This window comes from Oncorhynchus kisutch, linkage group LG8, assembly GCF_002021735.2.
Source record: "Oncorhynchus kisutch isolate 150728-3 linkage group LG8, Okis_V2, whole genome shotgun sequence".
Taxonomy (NCBI): domain Eukaryota; kingdom Metazoa; phylum Chordata; class Actinopteri; order Salmoniformes; family Salmonidae; genus Oncorhynchus; species Oncorhynchus kisutch.
Window position 1 is genome coordinate 11,390,961 of NC_034181.2, and position 25,647 is coordinate 11,416,607.

Consider the following 25,647-nt stretch of genomic DNA (forward strand, 5'->3'; position numbering starts at 1 on the left):
CTTTATTTAGATTTGTGTGTATTGGGTCTATGTGGTGAAATAGTTAGATATTACTAGTGAGATATTGCTGCCAATGGAACTAGAAGCACAAGCATTTCGCTACACCTGCAATAACATCTGCTAAACACGTGTACATGACCAATAAAATTTGATTTGATTTGATTTACATAGTAAAAAAATGCTCTTATGCACAATTTAACCAGGTGCTCTAGAAAGAGCTCCCATAGTGACTGCAGCAGCCCCTTCATTAGCCCTGTCTACTTATTTATTACAACCTGCCATAGTGTTGATATTATTCTATTCATTGTTATTTCAGACCACATTGTATGGACACCACAATTGAATAAATACCTTTGAAAATATGCAGCCGAAGTCCGACGAGTGCAGATACAAATTCATTGCTTTAATTATGACAAATGTTAAGAAAATGTTGAGCAATGTAAGAAAGTAATGACTTTTCAAATAAGTTATGTTACACGTCGTGTTTGGCTGTCAATTTGTTAGCTACGCTATCGTTACAAACTGCCTAGCATATCATTACAGCAGTTTGTACCTGTATGTTAGCTAGCTACCTAAGTAACGTCGTTAGTTGGCTACTACTACATCGAACTTGCCAGTATATTAACTATATGCTACCTAACAAACTTCCAACATTTATTGACTTGATTATTCACATCATTCTTAGCTTAGCGGTATAGTCGTTGTGCATTCTCAATGGACATTGTTCATTTGGGTGTGTTCGTAAATTCGCTCTGGCCATCTACTCCGATTTCAAAGCAATCTTGTCTGAGTGTGCCAGAGCGCAGAATAACTGATGGATTTACAAACACAACACCTGTTGAACATGGTCGGTGTCAGTAAACGTCAGCAAAAAATCATTACAGTCGCCAACACTCCAGATAACATGAAAACAGCCTAACCAGCTCTGCTAGGGCGAGTAAAATGGTCAGAGTGGGGTGTTCTCTCATTTGTGTCTGGAAGTAGCTAGCAGGCTAGTCAATGTTAGCCAGTTAGCTTGGGTGCATGACTGCCATTGTGAGGTCAAAACGCTCGGATCAACCCTTCTCCTCGGCTAGAGCGTCCATTTACGAACTGACAATCTGACAACGCTCTGAATTTACGCACGCCTAGAGAGCACTCTGGCACTCCAGATTGAATTTACGAAACAGACCCGAAGTCATAAAATGTCTACCAAGTAATGTTTTGTTATGCTAACAAGCTAGAAAGAGGTTGAATAGCAACAGAATCAACTTGCGGTAGACATGCGTAGCGCTAGTACGCTCAACTGAAATGATACCGTTCATTTACAGTATACTAAAATGAACTAATAATATATACTCAGTAGTATACAGTATGAAAGTATGGGTATTTGAACACAGCTCATTTGGACAATCTCACAGATAAATATGGCACAGAAACCTGAAGATTTATGTCAAACTGCAATCAAGATTAAAGACCAGTAAACTGGGAAACAGCATCTCTCCCGTGTCTCCGGAGCACAAACTCTGTATCTTTGCCTATTTACACCAGTGATTCTCAATCCCTTTAACACACCATCACAGTTTGGGAGTGATTCAAGGCTGCAAGTTCCTTTACACTACGATCAATAGAAAAATCCTATCAGATTTCGGAACCAGTCATGTTGGACTCCTATGGGGTTCTATCCTATAGGATAGGTTCCAAAATCCGCTAGGATTTTCTCTATAGGATCTTTTGACTAAAGGGCCCAACAGTATCACATTTAAAAATTGAAATTAAAAATGATCCTTTATGGAATTAAACTTTAAAAAGACAATCAGCAGTTGCTACATTGTTTTTTTTGACACATAAAAAAAAAATATATATTTCACCTTTATTTAACCAGGTAGGCCAGTTGAGAGCAAGTTCTCATTTACAACTGTGACCTGGCCAAGATAAAGCAAAGCAGTGCGACACAAACAACACAGAGTTACACATGGAATAAACATACGTACAGTCAATAACACAATAGAAAATATCTAGATACAGTGTGGGAAAATGTAGTAAGATTAGGGAGGTAAGGCAATAAATAGGCCATAGTGGCGAAAAAATAAAAATTAAACACTGGGGTGATAGATGTGCAGAAGATGAATGTGCAAGTAGAGATACTGGGGTGCAAAGGAGCATCATGGGGATGAGGTAGTTGGGTGGGCTATTTGCAGATGGGCTGTGTACAGGTGCAATGATCGGTAAGCTGCTCCGACAGATGATGCTTAAAGTTAGTGAGGGAGTTTTAAGACTCCAGCTTCAGTGATTTGTACAATTCATTCCAGTCATTGGCAGCAGAGAACTGGAATGAAAGGTGGCCAAAGGTGGAGTTGGCTTTGGGGATGACCAGTGAGATATATCTGCTGGAGTGCGTGCTATGGGTGGATGCTGCTATGCTGACCAGTGAGCTGAGATAAGGCGGGGCTTTACCTAGCTGAGACTTATAGATGACCTGGAGCCAGTGGGTTTGGTGACGAATATGAAGCATACAGGTCGCAGTGGTGGGTAGTATCTGGGGCTTTGGTGACAAAACGGATGGCACATCCAATTTGCTGAGTAGAGTGTTGGAGGCTATTTTGTAAATGACATCGCCGAAGTCAAGGTTCAGTAGGATAGTCAGTTTTACTAGGGTATGTTTGGCAGCATGAGTGAAGGATGTTTTGTTGTGAAATAGGAAGCCAATTCTAGATTTAAGTTTGGATTGGAGATGCTTAATGTGAGTCTGGAAAGCGAGTTTACAGTCTAACCAGACACCTAGGTATTTGTGGTTGTCCGCATATTCTAAGTCAGAACCGTCCAGAGTAGTGATGCTAGTCGGGCGGGTGGGTACAGGCAGCGATCGGTTGAAGAGCGTGCATTTCGTTTTACTGGGATTTAAGAGCAGTTGGAGGCCACGGACTGAGTGTTGTATGGCATAGAATGATATGTACCCATTGATTCTTATAGAGTCTAACTTATAAATGAATGATATGTACCCATTGATTCTTGAAGAGTTTAACTTATAAATGCCTCATGAGCTTAGCTCAACTGTCTAACCACATCAGAACCCAACATATAAGCTTGTTTAACTCCGATGTTAGTAAACAAAGTAAATGTAAACAAATAATGTATATCCTCAAAACATGGTTAAAACTATACTTTTGATATCATGGATGGTCAGTCCTTGCATCCACATCTCTGTCTGTGAATTTGAGAGTGGTTACATTTCTCCAGGCCCATCCCTCAGCTCTATCTATTAATCTGAGAGTGGTTACATTTCTCCAGGCCCATCCCTCAGCTCTATCTATTCATCTGAGAGTGGTTACATTTCTCCAGGCCCATCCCTCAGCTCTATCTATTCATCTGAGAGTGGTTACATTTCTCCAGGCCCATCCCTCAGCTCTATCTATTCATCTGAGAGTGGTTACATTTCTCCAGGCCCATCCCTCAGCTCTATCTATTAATCTGAGAGTGGTTACATTTCTCCAGGCCCATCCCTCAGCTCTATCTATTAATCTGAGAGTGGTTACATTTCTCCAGGCCCTTCCCTCAGCTCTATCTATTCATCTGAGAGTGGTTACATTTCTCCAGGCCCATCCCTCAGCTCTATCTATTCATCTGAGAGTGGTTACATTTCTCCAGGCCCATCCCTCAGCTCTATCTATTCATCTGAGAGTGGTTACATTTCTCCAGGCCCATCCCTCAGCTCTATCTATTCATCTGAGAGGTTACATTTCTCCAGGCCCATCCCTAAGCTCTATCTATTAATCTGAGAGTGGTTACATTTCTCCAGGCCCATCCCTCAGCTCTATCTATTAATCTGAGAGTGGTTACATTTCTCCAGGCCCTTCCCTCAGCTCTATCTATTCATCTGAGAGTGGTTACATTTCTCCAGGCCCATCCCTCAGCTCTATCTATTCATCTGAGAGTGGTTACATTTCTCCAGGCCCATCCCTCAGCTCTATCTATTCATCTGAGAGTGGTTACATTTCTCCAGGCCCATCCCTCAGCTCTATCTATTCATCTGAGAGGTTACATTTCTCCAGGCCCATCCCTAAGCTCTATCTATTAATCTGAGAGAGGTTACATTTCTCCAGGCCCATCCCTCAGCTCTATCTATTCATCTGAGAGTGGTTACATTTCTCCAGGCCCATCCCTCAGCTCTATCTATTCATCTGAGAGGTTACATTTCTCCAGGCCCATCCCTCAGCTCTATCTATTCATCTGAGTGGTTACATTTCTCCAGGCCCATCCCTCAGCTCTATCTATTCATCTGAGAGGTTACATTTCTCCAGGCCCATCCCTCAGCTCTATCTATTCATCTGAGAGTGGTTACATTTCTCCAGGCCCATCCCTCAGCTCTATCTATTCATCTGAGAGTGGTTACATTTCTCCAGGCCCATCCCTCAGCTCTATCTATTCATCTGAGAGTGGTTACATTTCTCCAGGCCCATCCCTCAGCTCTATCTATTCATCTGAGAGTGGTTACATTTCTCCAGGCCCATCCCTCAGCTCTATCTATTCATCTGAGAGGTTACATTTCTCCAGGCCCATCCCTCAGCTCTATCTATTCATCTGAGAGTGGTTACATTTCTCCAGGCCCATCCCTCAGCTCTATCTATTCATCTGAGAGGTTACATTTCTCCAGGCCCATCCCTCAGCTCTATCTATTCATCTGAGAGGTTACATTTCTCCAGGCCCATCCCTCAGCTCTATCTATTCATCTGAGTGGTTACATTTCTCCAGGCCCATCCCTCAGCTCTATCTATTCATCTGAGAGTGGTTACATTTCTCCAGGCCCATCCCTCAGCTCTATCTATTCATCTGAGAGGTTACATTTCTCCAGGCCCATCCCTCAGCTCTATCTATTCATCTGAGAGTGGTTACATTTCTCCAGGCCCATCCCTCAGCTCTATCTATTCATCTGAGAGTGGTTACATTTCTCCAGGCCCATCCCTCAGCTCTATCTATTCATCTGAGAGTGGTTACATTTCTCCAGGCCCATCCCTCAGCTCTATCTATTCATCTGAGAGTGGTTACATTTCTCCAGGCCCATCCCTCAGCTCTATAAATTAATCTGAGAGGTTACATTTCTCCAGGCCCATCCCTCAGCTCTATCTATTCATCTGAGAGGTTACATTTCTCCAGGCCCATCCCTCAGCTCTATCTATTCATCTGAGAGTGGTTACATTTCTCCAGGCCCATCCCTCAGCTCTATCTATTAATCTGAGAGGTTACATTTCTCCAGGCCCATCCCTCAGCTCTATCTATTAATCTGAGAGGTTACATTTCTCCAGGCCCATCCCTCAGCTCTATCTATTAATCTGAGAGTGTTTACATTTCTCCAGGCCCATCCCTCAGCTCTATCTATTAATCTGAGAGGTTACATTTCTCCAGGCCCATCCCTCAGCTCTATCTATTCATCTGAGAGATTACATTTCTCCAGGCCCATCCCTCAGCTCTATCTATTAATCTGAGAGGTTACATTTCTCCAGGCCCATCCCTCAGCTCTATCTATTCATCTGAGAGGTTACATTTCTCCAGGCCCATCCCTCAGCTCTATCTATTAATCTGAGAGGTTACATTTCTCCAGGCCCATCCCTCAGCTCTATCTATTAATCTGAGAGGTTACATTTCTCCAGGCCCATCCCTCAGCTCTATCTATTCATCTGAGAGGTTACATTTCTCCAGGCCCATCCCTCAGCTCTATCTATTCATCTGAGAGGTTACATTTCTCCAGGCCCATCCCTCAGCTCTATCCATTCATCTGAGAGGTTACATTTCTCCAGGCCCATCCCTCAGCTCTATCTATTAATCTGAGAGGTTACATTTCTCCAGGCCCATCCTCTCAGCTCTATCTATTAATCTGAGAGTGGTTACATTTCTCCAGGCCCATCCCTCAGCTCTATCTATTCATCTGAGAGGTTACATTTCTCCAGGCCCATCCCTCAGCTCTATCTATTCATCTGAGAGGTTACATTTCTCCAGGCCCATCCCTCAGCTCTATCTATTAATCTGAGTGGTTACATTTCTCCAGGCCCATCCCTCAGCTCTATCTATTCATCTGAGAGTGGTTACATTTCTCCAGGCCCATCCCTCAGCTCTATCTATTCATCTGAGAGTGGTTACATTTCTCCAGGCCCATCCCTCAGCTCTATCTATTCATCTGAGAGTGGTTACATTTCTCCAGGCCCATCCCTCAGCTCTATCTATTAATCTGAGAGGTTACATTTCTCCAGGCCCATCCCTCAGCTCTATCTATTCATCTGAGAGGTTACATTTCTCCAATGCCCATCCCTCAGCTCTATCTATTCATCTGAGTGTGGTTACATTTCTCCAGGCCCATCCCTCAGCTCTATCTATTAATCTGAGAGGTTACATTTCTCCAGGCCCATCCCTCAGCTCTATCTATTAATCTGAGAGGTTACATTTCTCCAGTCCCATCCCTCAGCTCTATCTATTAATCTGAGAGTGTTTACATTTCTCCAGGCCCATCCCTCAGCTCTATCTATTCATCTGAGAGGTTACATTTCTCCAGGCCCATCCCTCAGCTCTATCTATTAATCTGAGAGGTTACATTTCTCCAGGCCCATCCCTCAGCTCTATCTATTAATCTGAGAGGTTACATTTCTCCAGGCCCATCCCTCAGCTCTATCTATTCATCTGAGAGTGGTTACATTTCTCCAGGCCCATCCCTCAGCTCTATCTATTAATCTGAGAGTGGTTACATTTCTCCAGGCCCATCCCTCAGCTCTATCTATTCATCTGAGAGGTTACATTTCTCCAGGCCCATCCCTCAGCTCTATCTATTAATCTGAGAGGTTACATTTCTCCAGGCCCTTCCCTCAGCTCTATCTATTAATCTGAGAGGTTACATTTCTCCAGGCCCATCCCTCAGCTCTATCTATTAATCTGAGAGGTTACATTTCTCCAGGCCCATCCCTCAGCTCTATCTATTCATCTGAGAGGTTACATTTCTCCAGGCCCATCCCTCAGCTCTATCTATTCATCTGAGAGGTTACATTTCTCCAGGCCCATCCCTCAGCTCTATCTATTCATCTGAGAGGTTACATTTCTCCAGGCCCATCCCTCAGCGTTTTACCCAAACGATGGCAGTAAAACGTTTTGTTATTGTTTCTACTGCTGATTACCGCTTAAAGGAATTTTTATTTTTGTTTAGCTCACATAATAAAATGTAAAAGTATGTCTGTAAAGTGTCTGTAATATAATAAACATGTCAAAAACAAATGTACTGTAGACATTAATACATGCATTTCTATAGATTCCAGAATATTTCGTACAATGGTGGGGGAGTGCCAAGTTGGAGTCATGGTGGCTTCTAAACAGCGCCTCCCTGTCAGTCATCTATTGTATATATAAATAATTGCTCACAATATATGGGAAGAGGGATAAGGGTTTATTTTAAGGGTTCAAGGGGAGGACAATCTGATTTCAGCTGAAGCATTACAACAAGTCAAGCTCACACTGACACCCTGCTGTGTGCCAGTGGGAAAACGCATCCTAGCTCTCCATCTCCACATTATTGCTCGTTCACAGAGAAAATGAGAGACTGAATCATTTAACACACTGGAGCATCAGTCTTGTCATGCGCCTTGTTATTTAACTTTCTGTTTTCAACATAATCAGGGATGGAGTTCAAACACAAAGACCTCTATAACCCACTGATATAGTTTCCAATATTTATCAATTCCCCCCCAGTTTCCCAAATGTTTTCTTGGCTCGCTGTCACACCCTGATCTGTTTCACCTGTTCTCGTTATTGTCTCCACCCCCTCCAGGTGTCGCTTATTTTCCCCAGCGTATTTATCCCTGTGAATCCTGTCTCTCTGTACCAGTTCGTCTTGAATGTTCCAAGTCAACCAGCGTTTTACCACGTTCTCCTACTTTTTGCTATTCTCCTTTTTCTAGTCTTCGTGGTTTTGACCCTTGCCTGTTTCTGGACACTGTACCCGCCTGCCTGACCATTCTGACTGCCTTGACCACGAGCCTGTCTGCCACTCTGTACCTCTTGGACTCTGATCTGGTTTTGAACCTTTTTGCCTGTCCACGACCATTCTCTTCCCTACTCCTTTTGGATGAATAAACATTGTAAGACTCCAACCATCTTCCTCCTGTGTCTGCATCTGGGTCTCGCCTTGTGCCTTGTGCCTTGTGCCTTGATACTCTATTATTTCTCTTTCAGAACTAGTTCAATGGCCATTATAGAAACACATCATATAATGTGATGGAAAATCAAAAAGCTTACAGCTGAGTTGACAACAGTGAGGCAATGTATCTACACACAGTACATGTGAGAAAGTTTACCATACCAATACATGTGTAGATGCATTGATCATTTGATTGACTATTCCACAAATTCTAAATTAATTATACTTCATCCGTCATGTAATAAATGTATACAGTGCCGATGCATATTTACACCACAGTAATTACATATTCATATACATTTCACAGTTTACATTTCACCTCATGGAATGGTATATTAGGGCCACGAGGGAGAGTGGTTCACCTCAAAAGCATAATTACTATGTAAAATACTTGTCATCTTCCTCCCAATATCTCTATACTTTTGGACAAGTCGTTGAACATTCAGATAAAGGACCTCAGATGATTATACAGTACAATGCATAGAGAACAGACCCTCTTGCCTGGCGCACATACTGAACGAAGATATACAAGGTGACAGATTAGACATAATGCAGAAATAAAACCATTTCAATGATATACAGTACGGGTAGGAGCAGCGGTTCTAGATACTAATGTTATTCAAACAGTGCACTACGAGCCCACATAATATATCATTTAACAAATGCAGTAGACTATTCATTGAGGCTAAAAGTCATGGTTGGGGTTGTCTTCTCTGACACACAAGCTTTTAGTTTCCTCTTTCTTTTTTCTGTAGTCTCGGTTGTGGCTTTTTATAGGACATCCTCTGAAGAAAATAGCATTCCCCTCAAAAGAGAAGAGGGGGATAGTTGAAAGTAACATTTCAAGAAAAGTGAAGTAGTATTGTCTGAATCTATATGCCATTACATTGTTTATTGTAGCCTGGTCCCAGATCTGTTTGGTCTCTTGCCAACTCCATTACTTTCAATGGGTGACATTGAGTTGGCGTGAAAGCACAAACAGACTGGCATTCAGACTGTCCATTGTAGAGTTTAAACTGGAACTCTCTTCATTCAGACCCTAACATTACATCATAGACATAGTAGAACCCCAGTGGCATAATGGTGTTGCATAGAAACAAACAGATACCATTACTGAGAGGTGACACAAATGCAGAAATATGATTGTAAACACGTTACAAGTATGCATGACACAAACATTCTTTTTATATTGTCCTTCGGACAGACAACAAAACAAGACTGATGAGGTTCTGAAATACCAAACTCATTCAATTCAAGCAAATGATGTTACAGTGCTATTTCAGACCGTTAAAATAGTAGATTCATCCAATGTTGAATTTCCTCTCTGTCAAAAAGGAAAAGTAAAACATTTCAACACTGTCTCTTATTCAAGTTTTAGTCAAAGGAATAGAACTCATAGAACACATAGAACACATAGAACCCATATAACTTATAGAACTCATAGAACACATAGAACCCATAGAAGTTATTGAACACATAGAACTCATAGAACACATAGAAGTTATTGAACTCATATAACTCATATAACACATAGAACACATAGAACTCATAGAACACATAGAACCCATAGAACACAGAACCCATAGAGGTTATTGAACTCATATAACTCATAGAACACATAGAACACATAGAACTCATAGAACACATAGAAGTTATTGAACTCATATAACTCATATAACACATAGAACACATAGAACACATAGAACACATAGAACTTATATAACTCATAGAACACATAGAACACATATAACTCATAGAACACATAGAACCCATAGAACACATAGAACCCATAGAAGTTATTGAACTCATATAACTCATAGAACACATAGAACACATAGAACATATATAACTCATAGAACACATAGAATACATAGAACTCATAGAACACATAGAATACATATAACTCATAGAACACATAGAATACATATAACTCATAGAACACATAGAACACATATAACTCATAGAACACATAGAACTCATAGAACACATATAACTCATAGAACACATAGAACACATAGAACTCATAGAACTCATAGAACACATAGAACACATAGAACACATAGAACTCATAGAACACATAGAACACATAGAACCCATAGAAGTTATTGAACTCATAGAACACATAGAACACATATAACTCATAGAACACATAGAACACATAGAACACATAGAACACATAGAACACATAGAACTCATTGAACTCATATAACTCATAGAACCCATAGAAGTTATTGAACTCATAGAACACATAGAACACATAGAACACATAGAACACATAGAACACATAGAACACATAGAACACATAGAAGTTATTGAACTCATATAACTCATAGAACACATAGAACACATAGAACACATAAAGATCAACCATAAATAAATACATGAATAGATAACCACCAAGATGAATGGAAAAAATATGACAACCTACATATTAATCAGTGTTTAAATTGTCATTTAACCCCTACCCCAGGTGTTGCAATTTAGATATCCAAATTGTTCAGTGTCATTTGGGGTTGTTAGGGAAAATAATGCTTTCCTGGACATTTTCAGGATTTCTGGATCATGAGAAACCCATTTCTCAGTCTTGGCCTTCTGCAGAGTGATATGTTAATTCACCATCATTTTACAAGGAATGACATTTCAAATGGTTTCCACTTGATCAGAGGATAAATAAAACTGGCATTTGAGCTGACAAGCAGTTTGTTTGCCACCGGGACCACCTCCTCCTACCTCCTCCTCCATTTCTCAGAGGAGGAATGTTTGTGTTCTACCTTCTGAAGAGCTGGGATCAGAGAAGCAACACACCTTTTCCTACTCTTCCTGAAAAACACGTTGTTTGAAAATACACACATTCACAAACCTACTGAAATTGTCCCAAAAGACCTTTCTAGTGCACATCCCAGATCATAAATTAAACGTAAGAGTTGTTATGAAATGAAGAGTTGATCAGAGGGTAAAAATGAACGGTGCTCCTTCATCCTTCATTTTACTCATGGACGTCAGAGGAAGAGTGTCACAAGACAAAACTGTCTCTGGACATTACAAATCCACTGGGGATGGACCAAACTGTCTCTGGACATTACAAATCCACTGGGGATGGACCAAACTGTCTCTGGACATTACAAATCCACTGGGGATGGACCAAACTGTCTCTGGACATTACAAATCCACTGGGGATGGACCAAACTGTCTCTGGACATTACAAATCGACTGGGGATGGACCAAACTGTCTCTGGACATTACAAATCCACTGGGGATGGACCAAACTGTCTCTGGACATTACAAATCCACTGGGGATGGACAAAAATGAACAAAAGACAAAATTCAATCAATCTATTTCCAGTGGTTTCTGTCTGGGTAATGTGAACAGCACTGCTACAATTCAAATGGTAATTTATCTGCCAAGCAATTCAATGTATGGTAAAAACAACTGCTTGAAGGTTCTGGCTCAGAGATCTAACATGGAATGATGCAAAGAGAGGAAAACATGTCCCCATACTTTCGCTGTTCTCCTGTTGACTTGGGGAATCATAGTGCAGTCTCCTCCTCAGTCTGTTGATAACTTAGTCTGTTGCTAACTCAGTCTGTTCATAAGTCAGTCTCCTCTTCCTCAGTCTGTTGATAAGTCAGTCTCCTCTTCCTCGGTCTGTTTTATAACTCAGCGCCGGTTCTTGTTCTTGCTGTAACCATCCAACGAGTCATAGCTCCGACTCCGGCTTCGACTCCCAAAGATGGAGTTCCAAGACGAGCTGCGACTGTAGCTCCTGTAGGAGGAGTAACTCCTACTTCTTCCTCGGCTTCTACTCCTGGATCGGCTGAGGCAGAGGCCGGGGCTGGGGCTGGGGCTGCGACTCCTTGTGAAGAGGCTGCTCCAAGAGGATACGCTGGTAGAGCGACTGCTGGACGAAGGACTGGGACGGAAGTAGGGGATGGGTCTCTTCCTGGCACTGAGAGATGGTTAGCATGAGAGGGATTGGACTAAACACATAAAAAATAAGAAAATAAAGTTGAAATTCAATCAACTGCAAAGATTTTGGAAAACATGCATTGCGGTTTCATTCTGAATGTTTATGCTGAATCGGAGGTGCTAACCACATTCCTCTCATGGACATTGGAAATATGATATGGTCATGACATCATAGCTTGTTCTTAAAACATAAAGGGTGAACACCACATTGATTGATACCGGCCTAAGTAATCATGCCTGGATTGTTATGTTACTCTTTCTTCAGAAAAGGATTTCAGCTCGTGTTCAGGTCAGGAGAAAGGTATTTTAGATACAGCTCTCACACCTTGAAACAAAATTATACTGTGAATATTTCAATGCATAATCAGGAGCATAACTGTTTCATTTACACTGCTTTCGGAAAGTATTCAGACCCCTTGACTTTTTCCACATTTTGTTACGTTACAGCCTTATTCTAAAAATGGATTAAATAAAACATCTTCCTCATCAATCTACAAACAATACCCCATAATGCCGTCACAATACCACATAATGACGTCACAATACCCCATAATGACGTCACAACACCCGACAATGACAAAGCAAAAACTGAACTACCCTATTTACATAAGTATTCAGACCCTTTGCTAGGAGACTCGAAATTGAGCTCAGCTGCATCCTGTTTCCATTGATCATCCTTAACACATTTCTACAACTTGATTGGAGTTCACTTGTGGTAAATTAAATTGATTGGGCATGATTTGGAAAGGCACACACATGTCTATATAAGGTCCCACAGTTGACAGTGCATGCCAGAGCAAAAACCAAGCCATTAGGTCAAAGGAATTATCCTTAGAGCTCCGAGACAGGATTGTGTTGAGGCACAGATTTGGGGAAGGGTACAAAAAAAAGTCTGCAGCATAGAAGGTCCCCAAGAACACAGTGGCCTCAATTATTCTTAAATGAAAGGAGTTTGGGACCACCAAGACTCTTCCTAGAGCTGGCCGCTCGGCCAAACTGAGCAATCGGTGAGAAGGGCCTTGGTAAGGTAGGTGACCAAGAACCCGATGGTCACTCTGACAGAGCTCCAGAGTTCCTCTGTGAAGATGGGACAACCTTCCACAAGGACAACATCTCTGCAGCGCTCCATCAATCAGGCCTTTATGGTAGAGTGGCCAGATGGAAGCCACTCCTCAGTAAAAGGCACATGACAGCTCGCTTGGAGTTTGCCAAAAGGCACCTAAAGGACTCTCAGACCATGAGAAAAAAGATTCTCTGGTCTAATGAAACCAAGATCAAACTCTTTGGCCTGAATGCCAAGAGTCACATCTGGAGGACACCTGGCACCATCCCTACGGGGAAGCATGGTGGTGGCAGCATCATGCTGTGGGGTGAAAGTTCACCTTCCAACAGGACAACGACCCTAAGCACACAGCCAAAACAACGCAGGAGTGGCTTCGGGACAAGTCTCTGAATGTCCTTGTGGCCCAGTCAGAGCCCAGACTTGAACCCGATTGAACATCTCTGGAGACCTGAACATAGCTGTGCAGCGACACTCTCCATCCAACCTGGGATCTGCAGAGAAGAATGGGAGAAACTCCCCAAATACAGGTGTGCCAAGCTTGTAGCGTCATACCCAAGAAGACTCGAGGCTGTAATCGCTGCCAAAGGTGCTTCAACAAAGTACTGAGTAAAGGGTCTGAATACTTATGTAAATGTGATATGTCTGTTTTTTATTTATTTATAAATTAGCAACAATTTTAAATAAAAACATCTGTTTTTTCTTTGTCATTATGGGGTATTGTGTGTAGGTTAATGATGGGGGGGTAAACGATTTAATCAATTTTACAATAAGGATGAAAAGTAACAAAATGTAGAAAAAGTCAAGAGGTCTGAATACTTTCCGAATGGACTGTCTCGCTTAATCCATTGCAGCTTGTTGAGACTAGTAGACAATGAATCAGGTTTATTGCCTTCCTTTTACAGCCCAGTCCTTCAACAGTCTCTGAGTTAAACTGGGGGCCATTGTTGATGATTAAAAGCAGAGGTACTCAGTTAGGAGCGAACCAGGCTTGAGTCTGTGGTTAGAATGAATACGTTTTTACCAAGTAAAATGAAAGAATAAAAGAATAAAAGCATGTGTCACAATGTGTGAAATATCAGCTGAAAAGAGAATAGCAGACCTGGTTATCCTCCTGGCTTCCAGGTGACTGGGTGAATCTCTCCTCCTTTTTCTCATGGGAGAGTAGGACCTGGGTTTTTGCCTCTTCCCATTATGCTTCCGACTGCTGTGTTTCACATCCTTCTCACAGGAGCTGGGGTCCCTCTTCCTCTCTCGGACCCTACCAATGTCAGATGGCATCTCTCATTAGCAATTCTATCATTTGGATAGATTTTAAACCCACCATACTAGCGCCTTCTGCTATCATCATGCTAGTACAATAGTAGTGCCAGAAGTCGTTATCTGAGCTAGAGTAGATAGGCAAAGCTTTTTATTACCTGTCTTCACTGTTCCTGGAGTATCTTCCTCTGGACCTACCACATCCTTTCCTTCTCAAACCAGCTGAGTAGCTCGGTGAACGGGAGTATGACCTTAAGACAAAGCACAACACATTTACTTCAATGGAGCTCAGTGAAAGTACACATTATGTCAAGTTGCTGCTGGAGGTGTCAGTGAAGTGCATTAAAACTTAAATGAAACCAACCTGGCAGATGACAGTGATCGGCTTCGAGAGTAGCGTCCAGAGTGTCTGGAGCTCCCAGAGGATCTACTCCTGCTTCTGCTGCTGCTGCTGGAGGAGATGGCTTTAGTCCTCTTACGTGAAGAGGCCACCGTCCTCAACGGAGAGATGGAGGCAGTCTTCTGAGGTCTCCCCACCTTGGCCCCACATCCTGAAGTCTTCACCGGGTCACTGTAATGATAACAGTGGAATTCCATCAATGTCTGCTGCAATTGTGAAAATATACACTATGTATATGGATGGATTACATTTTGAGAAAACAGTCAATCAAGGAACATTTCTGGTCCTTTGACTTCAAGTAGCACATTTCATCACCTATAGTACGATATTCTTCAAGGATGGGAAGCTCACCTCTTGCCATTCCCGTTGAAAGTAGCAGTAGGCAAGCCACCTTCCACATGCAGAGGTTTACACAGGGAAGCGTAGCTGGTCACAGAGTTCCCAGAGTCGGACACGTTGTCTCCGTCCCTGAACCTCAGTTTCTCAGGTGAAGCCGGCGCACGGCATAGGACCTTTTTGTCGCCGGTGACGTTTGACTGTGAAATGCCGGTTTTGGTCGATGGTGGGGAAGACGTGTCGTTCCCGGAATCGTAATCCTGTGGTCCTTTGCTCTGATTGGATAAAGTGTGACGGAGAATCACTGTTGTGTTTAAAACCTCACCGCCAGGTTTTGACTGTAAGACCTGTAAACAGACAAAAAGACCATCTTTACTTCCAGAGATGTTTTCTCTTCTTTTTCGTTTAGTTCAATAAGCAACTACCTGTATGATGCATTGGGAAAACTCTACAAAGGCACGTATTTCCCTTCCAAAACACAGAGAATATATATATATATATATATATTTTTTAGGGGGGGACAGAGAACTTGAAAAGATTATAGACGTCATGCAAATTTGTGTCATGCGAATAACTTGGAAAGTAAAACTAAACTGAACCAAATTGAAAGATTTATTTTACATATATATTTTTTTATTAACTGAACTGAAAGAAATATATGAAAGGAAGAACAAAATAACAGAACGAAGAGTTACTAGTGTGTGAATAGAAACTAGCAACGGCTTTAACTAAATCCAGTGAGAGAAAGAAAGAAGTACAAGAGGAGGAACAACAACGGCCCCATTTCAAAGCCTGTTTTAACGAACAATAGAACAAACATCACAAAATGGGTATTATGTGGAAATGAAAAGGACTGTCGACAGAGATATCCCATCAGTCTAACTTAGAAAGTCCTCAGAATAGGACAGATTGTTTTCCCTGCAAGAAGAAAAGAATTAGCCTGCAGCGAACCCTAAGGTACAGTCAATCCCTACGTCTGCGGATAGCATCCACTTACCAATCAAGAGTTCCTCCTTAAGTAGGGGTAGAAAAAGGGAAGAACGAGCAACATAAGTGCATCATTAGAGTCGTAAAAACAAGAAAAAGACAATAACTTCTTCAAACCCAGAGCCAGTTACTGTTATTGGCATGTTCCTTTCCTTCCCATAATTGAGATTGTTGAAGAGTTTTCTCGGGGCTAGAAGCCCACAACAAGCTTTTATTGTGTACTCAATCTTGAATACACGCTACATGTCTGTGAGGCCAAACTTAATGTACTTTAGAAGAGGTATTCATACCAGTTTTGTAAACTAGACTGTACGTTTTTTTAAATTAGTTTTACTCTAAAAGAGTAAGAGTGGTTGCTAAGGACTATACAAGAATAAAATACATGTTTTTCCTGCTGAAGATAACTAAGAGATACCAAATGATTGAATGTTTGGCTAACTCAAATTCATTCCCTCCAAACAGATTATAATCTCTCTTTACCTATCGATTGCAAATCACTCATAGTAGATTGATTAAACTCTGCCCTCCCTAAGTCTTTTTCAGATAATCCAGTCCCCAGGCTGCAACATCAGACCATAACTAACACTGAAAACCCCAGGGGAAAACATCAAAACAAAACCACCCATCACAGGCCACTGACAAATATTCTTGAATCAATTCAATCTTGCTCCTCAAGTACTATCCTAACAGTCAGTGTTCTTCTGCTGGCTATCAGAACACTAGTTACCCAAAGTAACCAATAGTTACACTGAAAGCAACCCTAAACACCCACCATTTTGTTAAGTCCATTTGGAATATGTAACAGTGGAGAAGCCATTTTAATATTTTGCACATATTCAGTATTCAAACTACCTGGGAGTTAATCAGTGTGGTTGTTCTGTTCATACCCACATTTCCCTTTGTGAGTTGCATTGATTGGGAGGAAATATCAAACATACCGCAGAAATTAAACAGTTTCTAAACTATTGCTAACGTATCCATATTAAAATTAGGACTAATCTACTTCCATTGACGGTTAATTTAATTAAAAACCCTTGAAAATGAACACAAAGTGGAAGAAACATAGTAATATTGCCACGTTAGGTAACCAATTTGAGATAATCCTCAAAAAAAAAGGGTTGTGTTTAGAATTCAAAGCACCGTTGGTCTATAGCTTATTGCATTTCAATTACCAACCCTGTGGTCTGTGATGAAAAACATCTGGGGAGTAATTAGCATAATTTAATGATCACTGGAGAGAAATTAAATGTATCTCACGCCTCAGCGAGCCTGAGACAATGAGTCAACGAACAAACGGAGCTGAGCTGTGTTTAAAATCACATACATTCCCAGTAATAAAGACCCTAGGAAATTTCAAAAAAAGTAAGTCTTTTAGATCTGACCGATCACTATCGCCTAAGTCTCTAATACTGCTGCAATGCTGGGCCAATAGCAATCTATAAACAGTCAATGAAAAGTATTGTTTTGATGAAAAGAACTAGTACTTATATGCTTGAGCTCAAGAAATACAGCTGAATTGAAGACAAAATAAACTGATACAGTATGTGTTGGAATCTTGCCAGCGGTCACTGTGCTGATCATTTCAACTCATTCTTTACCCATTAGCTTTTCACAAAACACAGCTTGGCTGCATCCTCTGCACATTATCATTAGCTGCCTACCACCAGCAAGTTCACCGGGTGCTGTTTCTGCTAAGTTTGTGATTATATAATGGTGTTAGATAAAAACAGAAAAACAAGAACAGATGACATCACTGCTCAATGAAGAGTTCATTAAAAAAAACATGTCAGGAAGCAGCACGATTTTGGACAGGAAATGTAAAATGAGTTGGATTCAAAAGTGATTTAGATCGACCCTCGAAGGAATTCGATAGACTATATTCCCAAAGATTTTGATGAAAGAAGATGTAGATAAGAAAAAAGGTAAAAAGCCATGACAGAATTAGATTGTATTTTTTTTTACAGGATATCCGATGAAGATTATTTGTAAAATAGTTTGATCTTGAGAGAGGATATGGGCTTATAAACAATCTGATATTCTATATGTAAATGTGTCAACAACAAAAAAACATTGCCCTGAACTTTCGGCTTCAGACACGGAAGCAAGAGGTCTTACATGACCTTAATAGAGTAATACCACCGGAAGGTATTTTAGTTTAGGCTCAAAGTCCCGAGGAGCACTTACGGTGCTGGTAGAAAGGACGGAGCGAAAGATTGGAGTTGTTTTACACACTGACTTGGCGGCCGGCTCCCACTCAAACCCTCCGTGGTCCAGTGATGTACCAGGGTCCTCCATCAGGGCTGCTAGGCCTCCCAACGCAGGGTGATCCACTGATTTGTGCAGATGACGTCTGTGGACACAAATATTAAGGAGTTAAAAACATCACTACATCAAAGTCTACAATTTAGTACAAACTTAGTTTTACTGAGAGCCTTTTCTGGCCCACAATCGTCCAGATATGCTGCCAACTGTGCTCGTTCGGGACAAAAACGATTTAGTCAAAATAGCACTAATTGTGCAGCCGTGAGAACATCTATTTGGGGTAATGTAATCACTGGGACAATGTTTACCGTTTGAACAGCTGTAGTTGAAGTTATGTCACAATATCATCCGAAGGACTTTATGACTGGTTGTGATTGAACAGTGGCCTAGTTTCTGACAGTGGAAAAACTGTGGTGGACAGGGGGCACAGGCAGCCAGCTCAGGATGTGCCCCAGACTGTACAGGAGAACCAGACAGCAACCTCATAGTAAATGTCATCTACGGCTGAACAGGGATCAACCCTCAGCTGTTTACAGACTAATGCCTGCAACTCTGTCTGTGTGTGTGTCTTTGTCTATGTGTGTCTGTGTGTGTGTGTGCGCGACAAACCAGCTCGATATATAGCCTAAGCCTCAGACACAGGCAAACACTACTGGCACAGATACCAGTCAACCAGCCAAGCTAGGAGAACGAGAATTTACACAGACACAGCCTTGCCAAGCTGTGGCATTTCACATTTCAAACTAGAGCTACAGCTGTGGACACGAGCCGGAGAGCTAAGTGGGTTTTTATGGCTAGGCTTGACGATTATACAACTCCAGAATGATTATACCGTCCCATAATGCAGTTGGGGTATAATCGTTTCAACGGAACAGTTGATGAAGAATCCCAGAGAATTGAAGATTATTCAGATTGTCCCCCTGTCGTCTTCCCCCCACGACATAGACTGAGTTCCATCTGGCACCCTAATCCCTATATAGTACACTGCCGCCGCTGTTCTAACATAGTGCACTATGTGGTGAAGGGGACCATTTTGGGACGCAAACACTCTCGGCACGGTCGGTGGAGCGCAATCGGTCGGTCGGGGTAAAGCCTGCTGCTATTCAATTTCGGTAATGATTTCCTCTGCCGAATATCACAGGTAAACTCCCAATAATCGAGAGATCCAGAAGGGATTTTAATGCAATCATCTCTGGCTTTAGATTATTTCAGTTTGAAACATGGGCTCAGTTTGGTCGTCTCTCTGTCACCAGTGTGAATGAATAACACATGACTGATCAATTGGAGAAAAGACAGAATAATTTAATGAACAAACAAACAAATAAATGAAATGTCAGATGAGTGACACTATAGAGGTCTAATATAATGACACTATAGAGGTCTAATATAATGACACTATAGAGGTCTACTATAATAACACTATAGAGGTCTAATATAATGACACTATAGAGGTCTAATATAATGACACTATAGAGGTCTAATATAATGACACTATAGAGGTCTAATATAATGACACTAGAGGTCTAATATAATGACACTATAGAGGTCTAATATAATGACACTATAGAGGTCTAATATAATGACACTATAGAGGTCTAATATAATGACACTATAGAGGTCTAATATAATGACACTAGAGGTCTACTATAATGACACTAGAGGTCTACTATAATGACACTATAGAGGTCTAATATAATGACACTATAGAGGTCTAATATAATGACACTATAGAGGTCTAATATAATGACACTATAGAGGTCTAATATAATGACACTATAGAGGTCTAATATAATGACACTATAGAGGTCTAATATAATGACACTATAGAGGTCTAATATAATGACACTATAGAGGTCTAATATAATGACACTATAGAGGTCTAATATAATGACACTAGAGGTCTAATATAATGACACTATAGAGGTCTAATATAATGACACTATAGAGGTCTAATATAATGACACTATAGAGGTCTAATATAATGACACTATAGAGGTCTAATATAATGACACTATAGAGGTCTAATATAATGACACTATAGAGGTCTAATATAATGACACTATAGAGGTCTAATATAATGACACTATAGAGGTCTAATATAATGACACTATAGAGGTCTAATATAATGACACTATAGAGGTCTAATATAATGACACTAGAGGTCTACTATAATGACACTATAGAGGTCTAATATAATGACACTATAGAGGTCTAATATAATGACACTAGAGGTCTACTATAATGACACTAGAGGTCTACTATAATGACACTATAGAGGTCTAATATAATGACACTATAGAGGTCTAATATAATGACACTATAGAGGTCTAATATAATGACACTATAGAGGTCTAATATAATGACACTATAGAAGTCTAATATAAAGACACTATAGAGGTCTAATATAAAGACACTATAGAGGTCTAATATAATGACACTAGAAGTCTAATATAATGACACTAGAGGTCTAATATAATGACACTAGAGGTCTAATATAATGACACTATAGAGGTCTAATATAATTGAGCTGTCTGTCTCTGAAGATGCAGATGTAAATTAAATGGTGTGTTTATGTTGTCAGAATGCATTTTAACCAATGGAACAGTTGAACAGAAACAGCTGCTGCAGACCTAATGTATTTAATCCCACCTAACCCATCACCTCAAACAACTACTGCAGACCTAATGAATTTAATCCAACCTAACCCATCACCTCAAACAACTACTGCAGACCTAATGAATTGAATCCAACCTAACCCATCACCTCAAAGAACTACTGCAGACCTAATGTATTTAATCCCACCTAACCCATCACCTCAAACAACTACTCCAGACCTAATGAATTTAATCCAACCTAACCCATCACCTCAAAAAACTACTGCAGACCTAATTAATTTAATCCAACCTAACCCATCACCTCAAAGAACTACTGCAGACCTAATGAATGTAATCCAACCTAACCCATCACCTCAAACAACTACTGCAGACCTAATGAATGTAATCCAACCTAACCCATCACCTCAACCAACTACTGCAGACCTAATGAATTTAATCCAACCTAACCCATCACCTCAAACAACTACTGCAGACCTAATGAATTTAATCCCACCTAACCCATCACCTCAAACAACTACTGCAGACCTAATGAATGTAATCCAACCTAACCCATCACCTCAAAGAACTACTGCAGACCTAATGAATTTAATCCAACCTAACCCATCACCTCAAAGAACTACTGCAGACCTAATGAATGTAATCCAACCTAACCCATCACCTCAAACAACTACTGCAGACCTAATGAATTTAATCCCACCTAACCCATCACCTCAAACAACTACTGCAGACCTAATGAATTTAATCCAACCTAACCCATCACCTCAAAAAACTACTCCAGACGTAATGTATTTAATCCAACCTCACCCATCACCTCAGATTCTAAATCTAGTCCAGACTGACTCAAAAAAGAATCCACCAAATCCATCAATCTACATCTGTGCCACTGCGAAAAGAGCCTGTTCGCATTGATCTGGCCATCTGTCATTGTAATTTATCTGTGGACGGAGTTTTCCATCCATTTCCTGTGGACGGCGTTTCCAGCCATTTCCTGAGAAGCTGTGATAGGAGGGCTACCGCAAACACTGTTAATCGTTCCTATGATCACACAGTGGCCTATCAGTCACCTCTGGCCAATCAGTCACCTCTGGCCTATCAGTCACCTCTGGCCTATCAGTCACCTCTGGCCTATCAGTCACCTCTGGCCTATCAGGCACCTCTGGCCTATCAGGCACCTCTGGCCTATCAGGCACCTCTGGCCTATCAGTCACCTCTAGCCTATCAGTCTCCTCTGGCCTATCAGTCACTCACCACTTGCCTATCAGTCAGTCACCTCTGGCCTATCAGTCAACTCTGGCCTATCAGTCTCCTCTGGCCTATCAGTCACTCACCACTTGCCTATCAGTCAGTCACCTCTGGCCTATCAGTCAGTCACCTCTGGCCTATCAGTCAGTCACCTCTGGCCTATCAGTCAACTCTGGCCCATCAGTCACCTCTGGCCCATCAGTCACCTCTGGCCCATCAGTCACCTCTGGCCTATCAGTCACTCACCACTTGCCTGTCAGTCACCTCTGGCCTATCAGTCAACTCTGGCCTATCAGTCTCCTCTGGCCTATCAGTCTCCTCTGGCCTATCAGTCACTCACCACTTGCCTATCAGTCAGTCACCTCTGGCCTATCAGTCAGTCACCTCTGGCCTATCAGTCAGTCACCTCTGGCCTATCAGTCACCTCTGGCCTATCAGTCACCTTTGGCCTATCAGTCACCTCTGGCCTATCAGTCACCTCTGGCCTATCAGTCACTCACCACTTGCCTATCAGTCAGTCACCTCTGGCCTATCAGTCAGTCACCTCTGGCCTATCAGTCAACTCTGGCCCATCAGTCACCTCTGGCCTATCAGTCACCTCTGGTCTATCAGTCACCTCTGGCCTATCAGTCACCTCTGGCCTATCAGTCACCTCTGGCCTATCAGTCACCTCTGGCCTATCAGTCACCTCTGGCCTATCAGTCACCTCTGGTCCATCATTCACCTCTGGCCTATCAGTCTCCTCTGGCCCATCATTCACCTCTGGCCTATCAGTCACCTCTGGCCTATCAGTCACCTCTGGCCTATCAGTCACCTCTGGTCCATCATTCACCTCTGGCCTATCAGTCTCCTCTGGTCCATCAGTCTCCTCTGGCCTATCAGTCTCCTCTGGCCCATCATTCACATCTGGCCTATCAGTCTCCTCTGGCCTATCAGTCTCCTCTGGCTCATCATTCACCTCTGGCCCATCATTCACCTCTGGCCTATCAGTCACCTCTGGCCTATCAGTCACCTCTGGTCCATCATTCACCTCTGGCCTATCAGTCTCCTCTGGTCCATCATTCACCTCTGGCCTATCAGTCTCCTCTGGTCCATCAGTCACCTCTGGCCTATCAGTCTCCTCTGGCCCATCATTCACCTCTGGCCCATCAGTCTCCTCTGGTCCATCAGTCACCTCTGGCCTATCAGTCTCCTCTGGCCCATCATTCACCTCTGGCCCATCAGTCTCCTCTGGCCATCATTCACCTCTGGTCCATCAGTCACCACTTTGTCGTGACCAGACCAGACTAGTCCAGACCAGATTGGGCCGAATGTCCGGGGCGGAAAAGAAAAACAGGGTTCTGTGTGTGTGTGTGTGTGTGTGTGTGTGTGTGTGTGTGTGTGTGTGTGTGTGTGTGTGTGTGTGTGTGTGTGCGCACGTCTCAGTGGCTAAGACTTACCTGCTCTCGGTGCTGGAGGTGGAACTCTCAGACTCCGACCTCCGGTAGCGTCGTCTCCGGTGCATGTGCCTCCGTGAACTGGAAGAGCAAATGAGAGGAGAGAGAAAGAACAGGGGATGAGGATCTTCTTAGTGGGGAAGAAATAGCCAGATGTTGCTGTGATGGATATTGGACTTGCTTACCCTTATACCTGTATATGCTACTTTCCTGATAACTGCCACCAAATTAAATTAATATATATTTTTATAAAAATAAGACATAGTAATGGAAAAACAATGACAGAAAAAGAAAAGAGAAAGGAGGAGAAGAAGAGAAAAAGGAGGAGAGGAGAGGAGGAGAGGAGAGCAGAGGAGAGGAGAGGAGAAGAGAGGAGGAGAGAAGAGAGGAGGAGAGAAGAGAGGAGAAGAGAAAAGGTAGGAGAGGAGAGGATGAGAGGAGAGGAGAGGAGGAGAGGAGGAGAGGAGAGCAGAGCAGAGGAGTGGAGAAGAGAGGAGGAGAGAAGAGAGGAGGAGAGAAGAGAGGAGGAGAGAAGAGAGGAGAAGAGAAAAGGTAGGAGAGAAAAAGGAGGAGAGGAGAGGAGAGCAGAGGAGAGGAGAAGAGAGGAGGAGAGGAGGAGAGGAGAGCAGAGCAGAGGAGAGGAGAAGAGAGGAGGAGAAAAGAGAGGAGAGAAGAGAGGAGGAGAGGAGAGCAGAGGAAAGGAGAGGAGAAGAGAAGAGAGGAGGAGATGAGAGAGAAGAGAAGAGAAGAGAGGAGAAGAGAAGAGAAGAGAAGAGAGGATGAAAGGAGAGGAGAGGAGATAAGAGGAGAAGAGAAGAGACGAGAGGAGGAGAAGAGAAGAGAGGAGGAGAAGAGAAGAGAGCAGAGGAGAGGAGAAGAGAGCAGAGGAGAGGAGAAGAGAGCAGAGGAGAGGAGAAGAGAGCAGAGGAGAACGGTCTGACATTCTGTCTGACATTCGGTCTGACATTCGGTCTGACATTCTGTAGCAGTCACACTATGTTCAACAACAATGCGCTGCTCACTACAGAACAATTGGAAACATTGTTTATTCACAGTGTGAACTTGGATTCTCTTATTCTCTTTTGGTCCCTTTTTCTCTTTCATTGTAATTCTCGCTGTCAATTGTTTTTTTCTCTATCGGAGTGGGTGATTTCATGGTGCTTTCAGAACACAAAAGCAGTGTAGTTGTCCACACTGGTTGCTTCTCATCATGGATCGTTACTCTGGACCCTGATCTCATCATGGATCTTTACTCTGGACCCTGATCTCATCATGGATCGTTACTCTGGACCCTGATCTCATCATGTATCGTTACTCTGGACCCTGATCTCATCATGGATCGTTACTCTGGACCCTGATCTCATCATGGATCGTTACTCTGGACCCTGATCTCATCATGGATCGTTACTCTGGACCCTGATCTCATCATGGATCGTTACTCTGGACCCTGATCTCATCATGGATCGTTACTCTGGACCCTGATCTCATCATGGATCGTTACTCTGGACCCTGATCTCATCATGGATCGTTACTCTGGACCCTGATCTCATCATGGATCGTTACTCTGGGCCCTGATCTCATAATGGATCGTTACTCTGGACCCTGATCTCATCATGGATCGTTACTCTGGACCCTGATCTCATCATGGATCGTTACTCTGGACCCTGATCTCATCATGGATTGTTACTCTGGACCCTGATCTCTCTTTTGACGAACATATTAAGGATATTTTAAGGACATCTTTTTTCCATCTTCGTAACATTGCAAAAAATCTGAAACTTTCTTTCCAAAAATTATGCTGAAAAATCTATCCATGCTTTTGTCACTTCTAGATTAGACTACTGCAATGCTCTACATTCTACCCGAGTAAAACACTAAATAAACTTCAGTGCTTAACACGGCTGCTAGAATCTTGACTAGAACCAAAAAA

At 42.1% G+C, this 25,647-nt stretch overlaps 1 protein-coding gene across 1 annotated transcript in view; it reads right to left on the reverse strand.

The window, feature by feature from the left end:
• Positions 1-7,381: 7,381 nt before the first annotated feature.
• LOC109894954 (serine/arginine repetitive matrix protein 4-like) overlaps positions 7,382-25,647 on the reverse strand; it is a 133,366-nt gene continuing 115,100 nt past the window's right edge. Inside the window, exons 6-12 of the mRNA XM_020488614.2 lie at positions 23,721-23,798; positions 18,347-18,512; positions 15,191-15,522; positions 14,804-15,010; positions 14,598-14,690; positions 14,282-14,440; positions 7,382-12,099 (exon numbers count right to left, since the gene is read on the reverse strand). Of these exons, the coding sequence (XP_020344203.2) occupies positions 11,811-12,099; positions 14,282-14,440; positions 14,598-14,690; positions 14,804-15,010; positions 15,191-15,522; positions 18,347-18,512; positions 23,721-23,798 (1,324 nt within the window). The 3' untranslated portion in view covers positions 7,382-11,810. The remainder of the gene's footprint in view (positions 12,100-14,281; positions 14,441-14,597; positions 14,691-14,803; positions 15,011-15,190; positions 15,523-18,346; positions 18,513-23,720; positions 23,799-25,647) is intronic.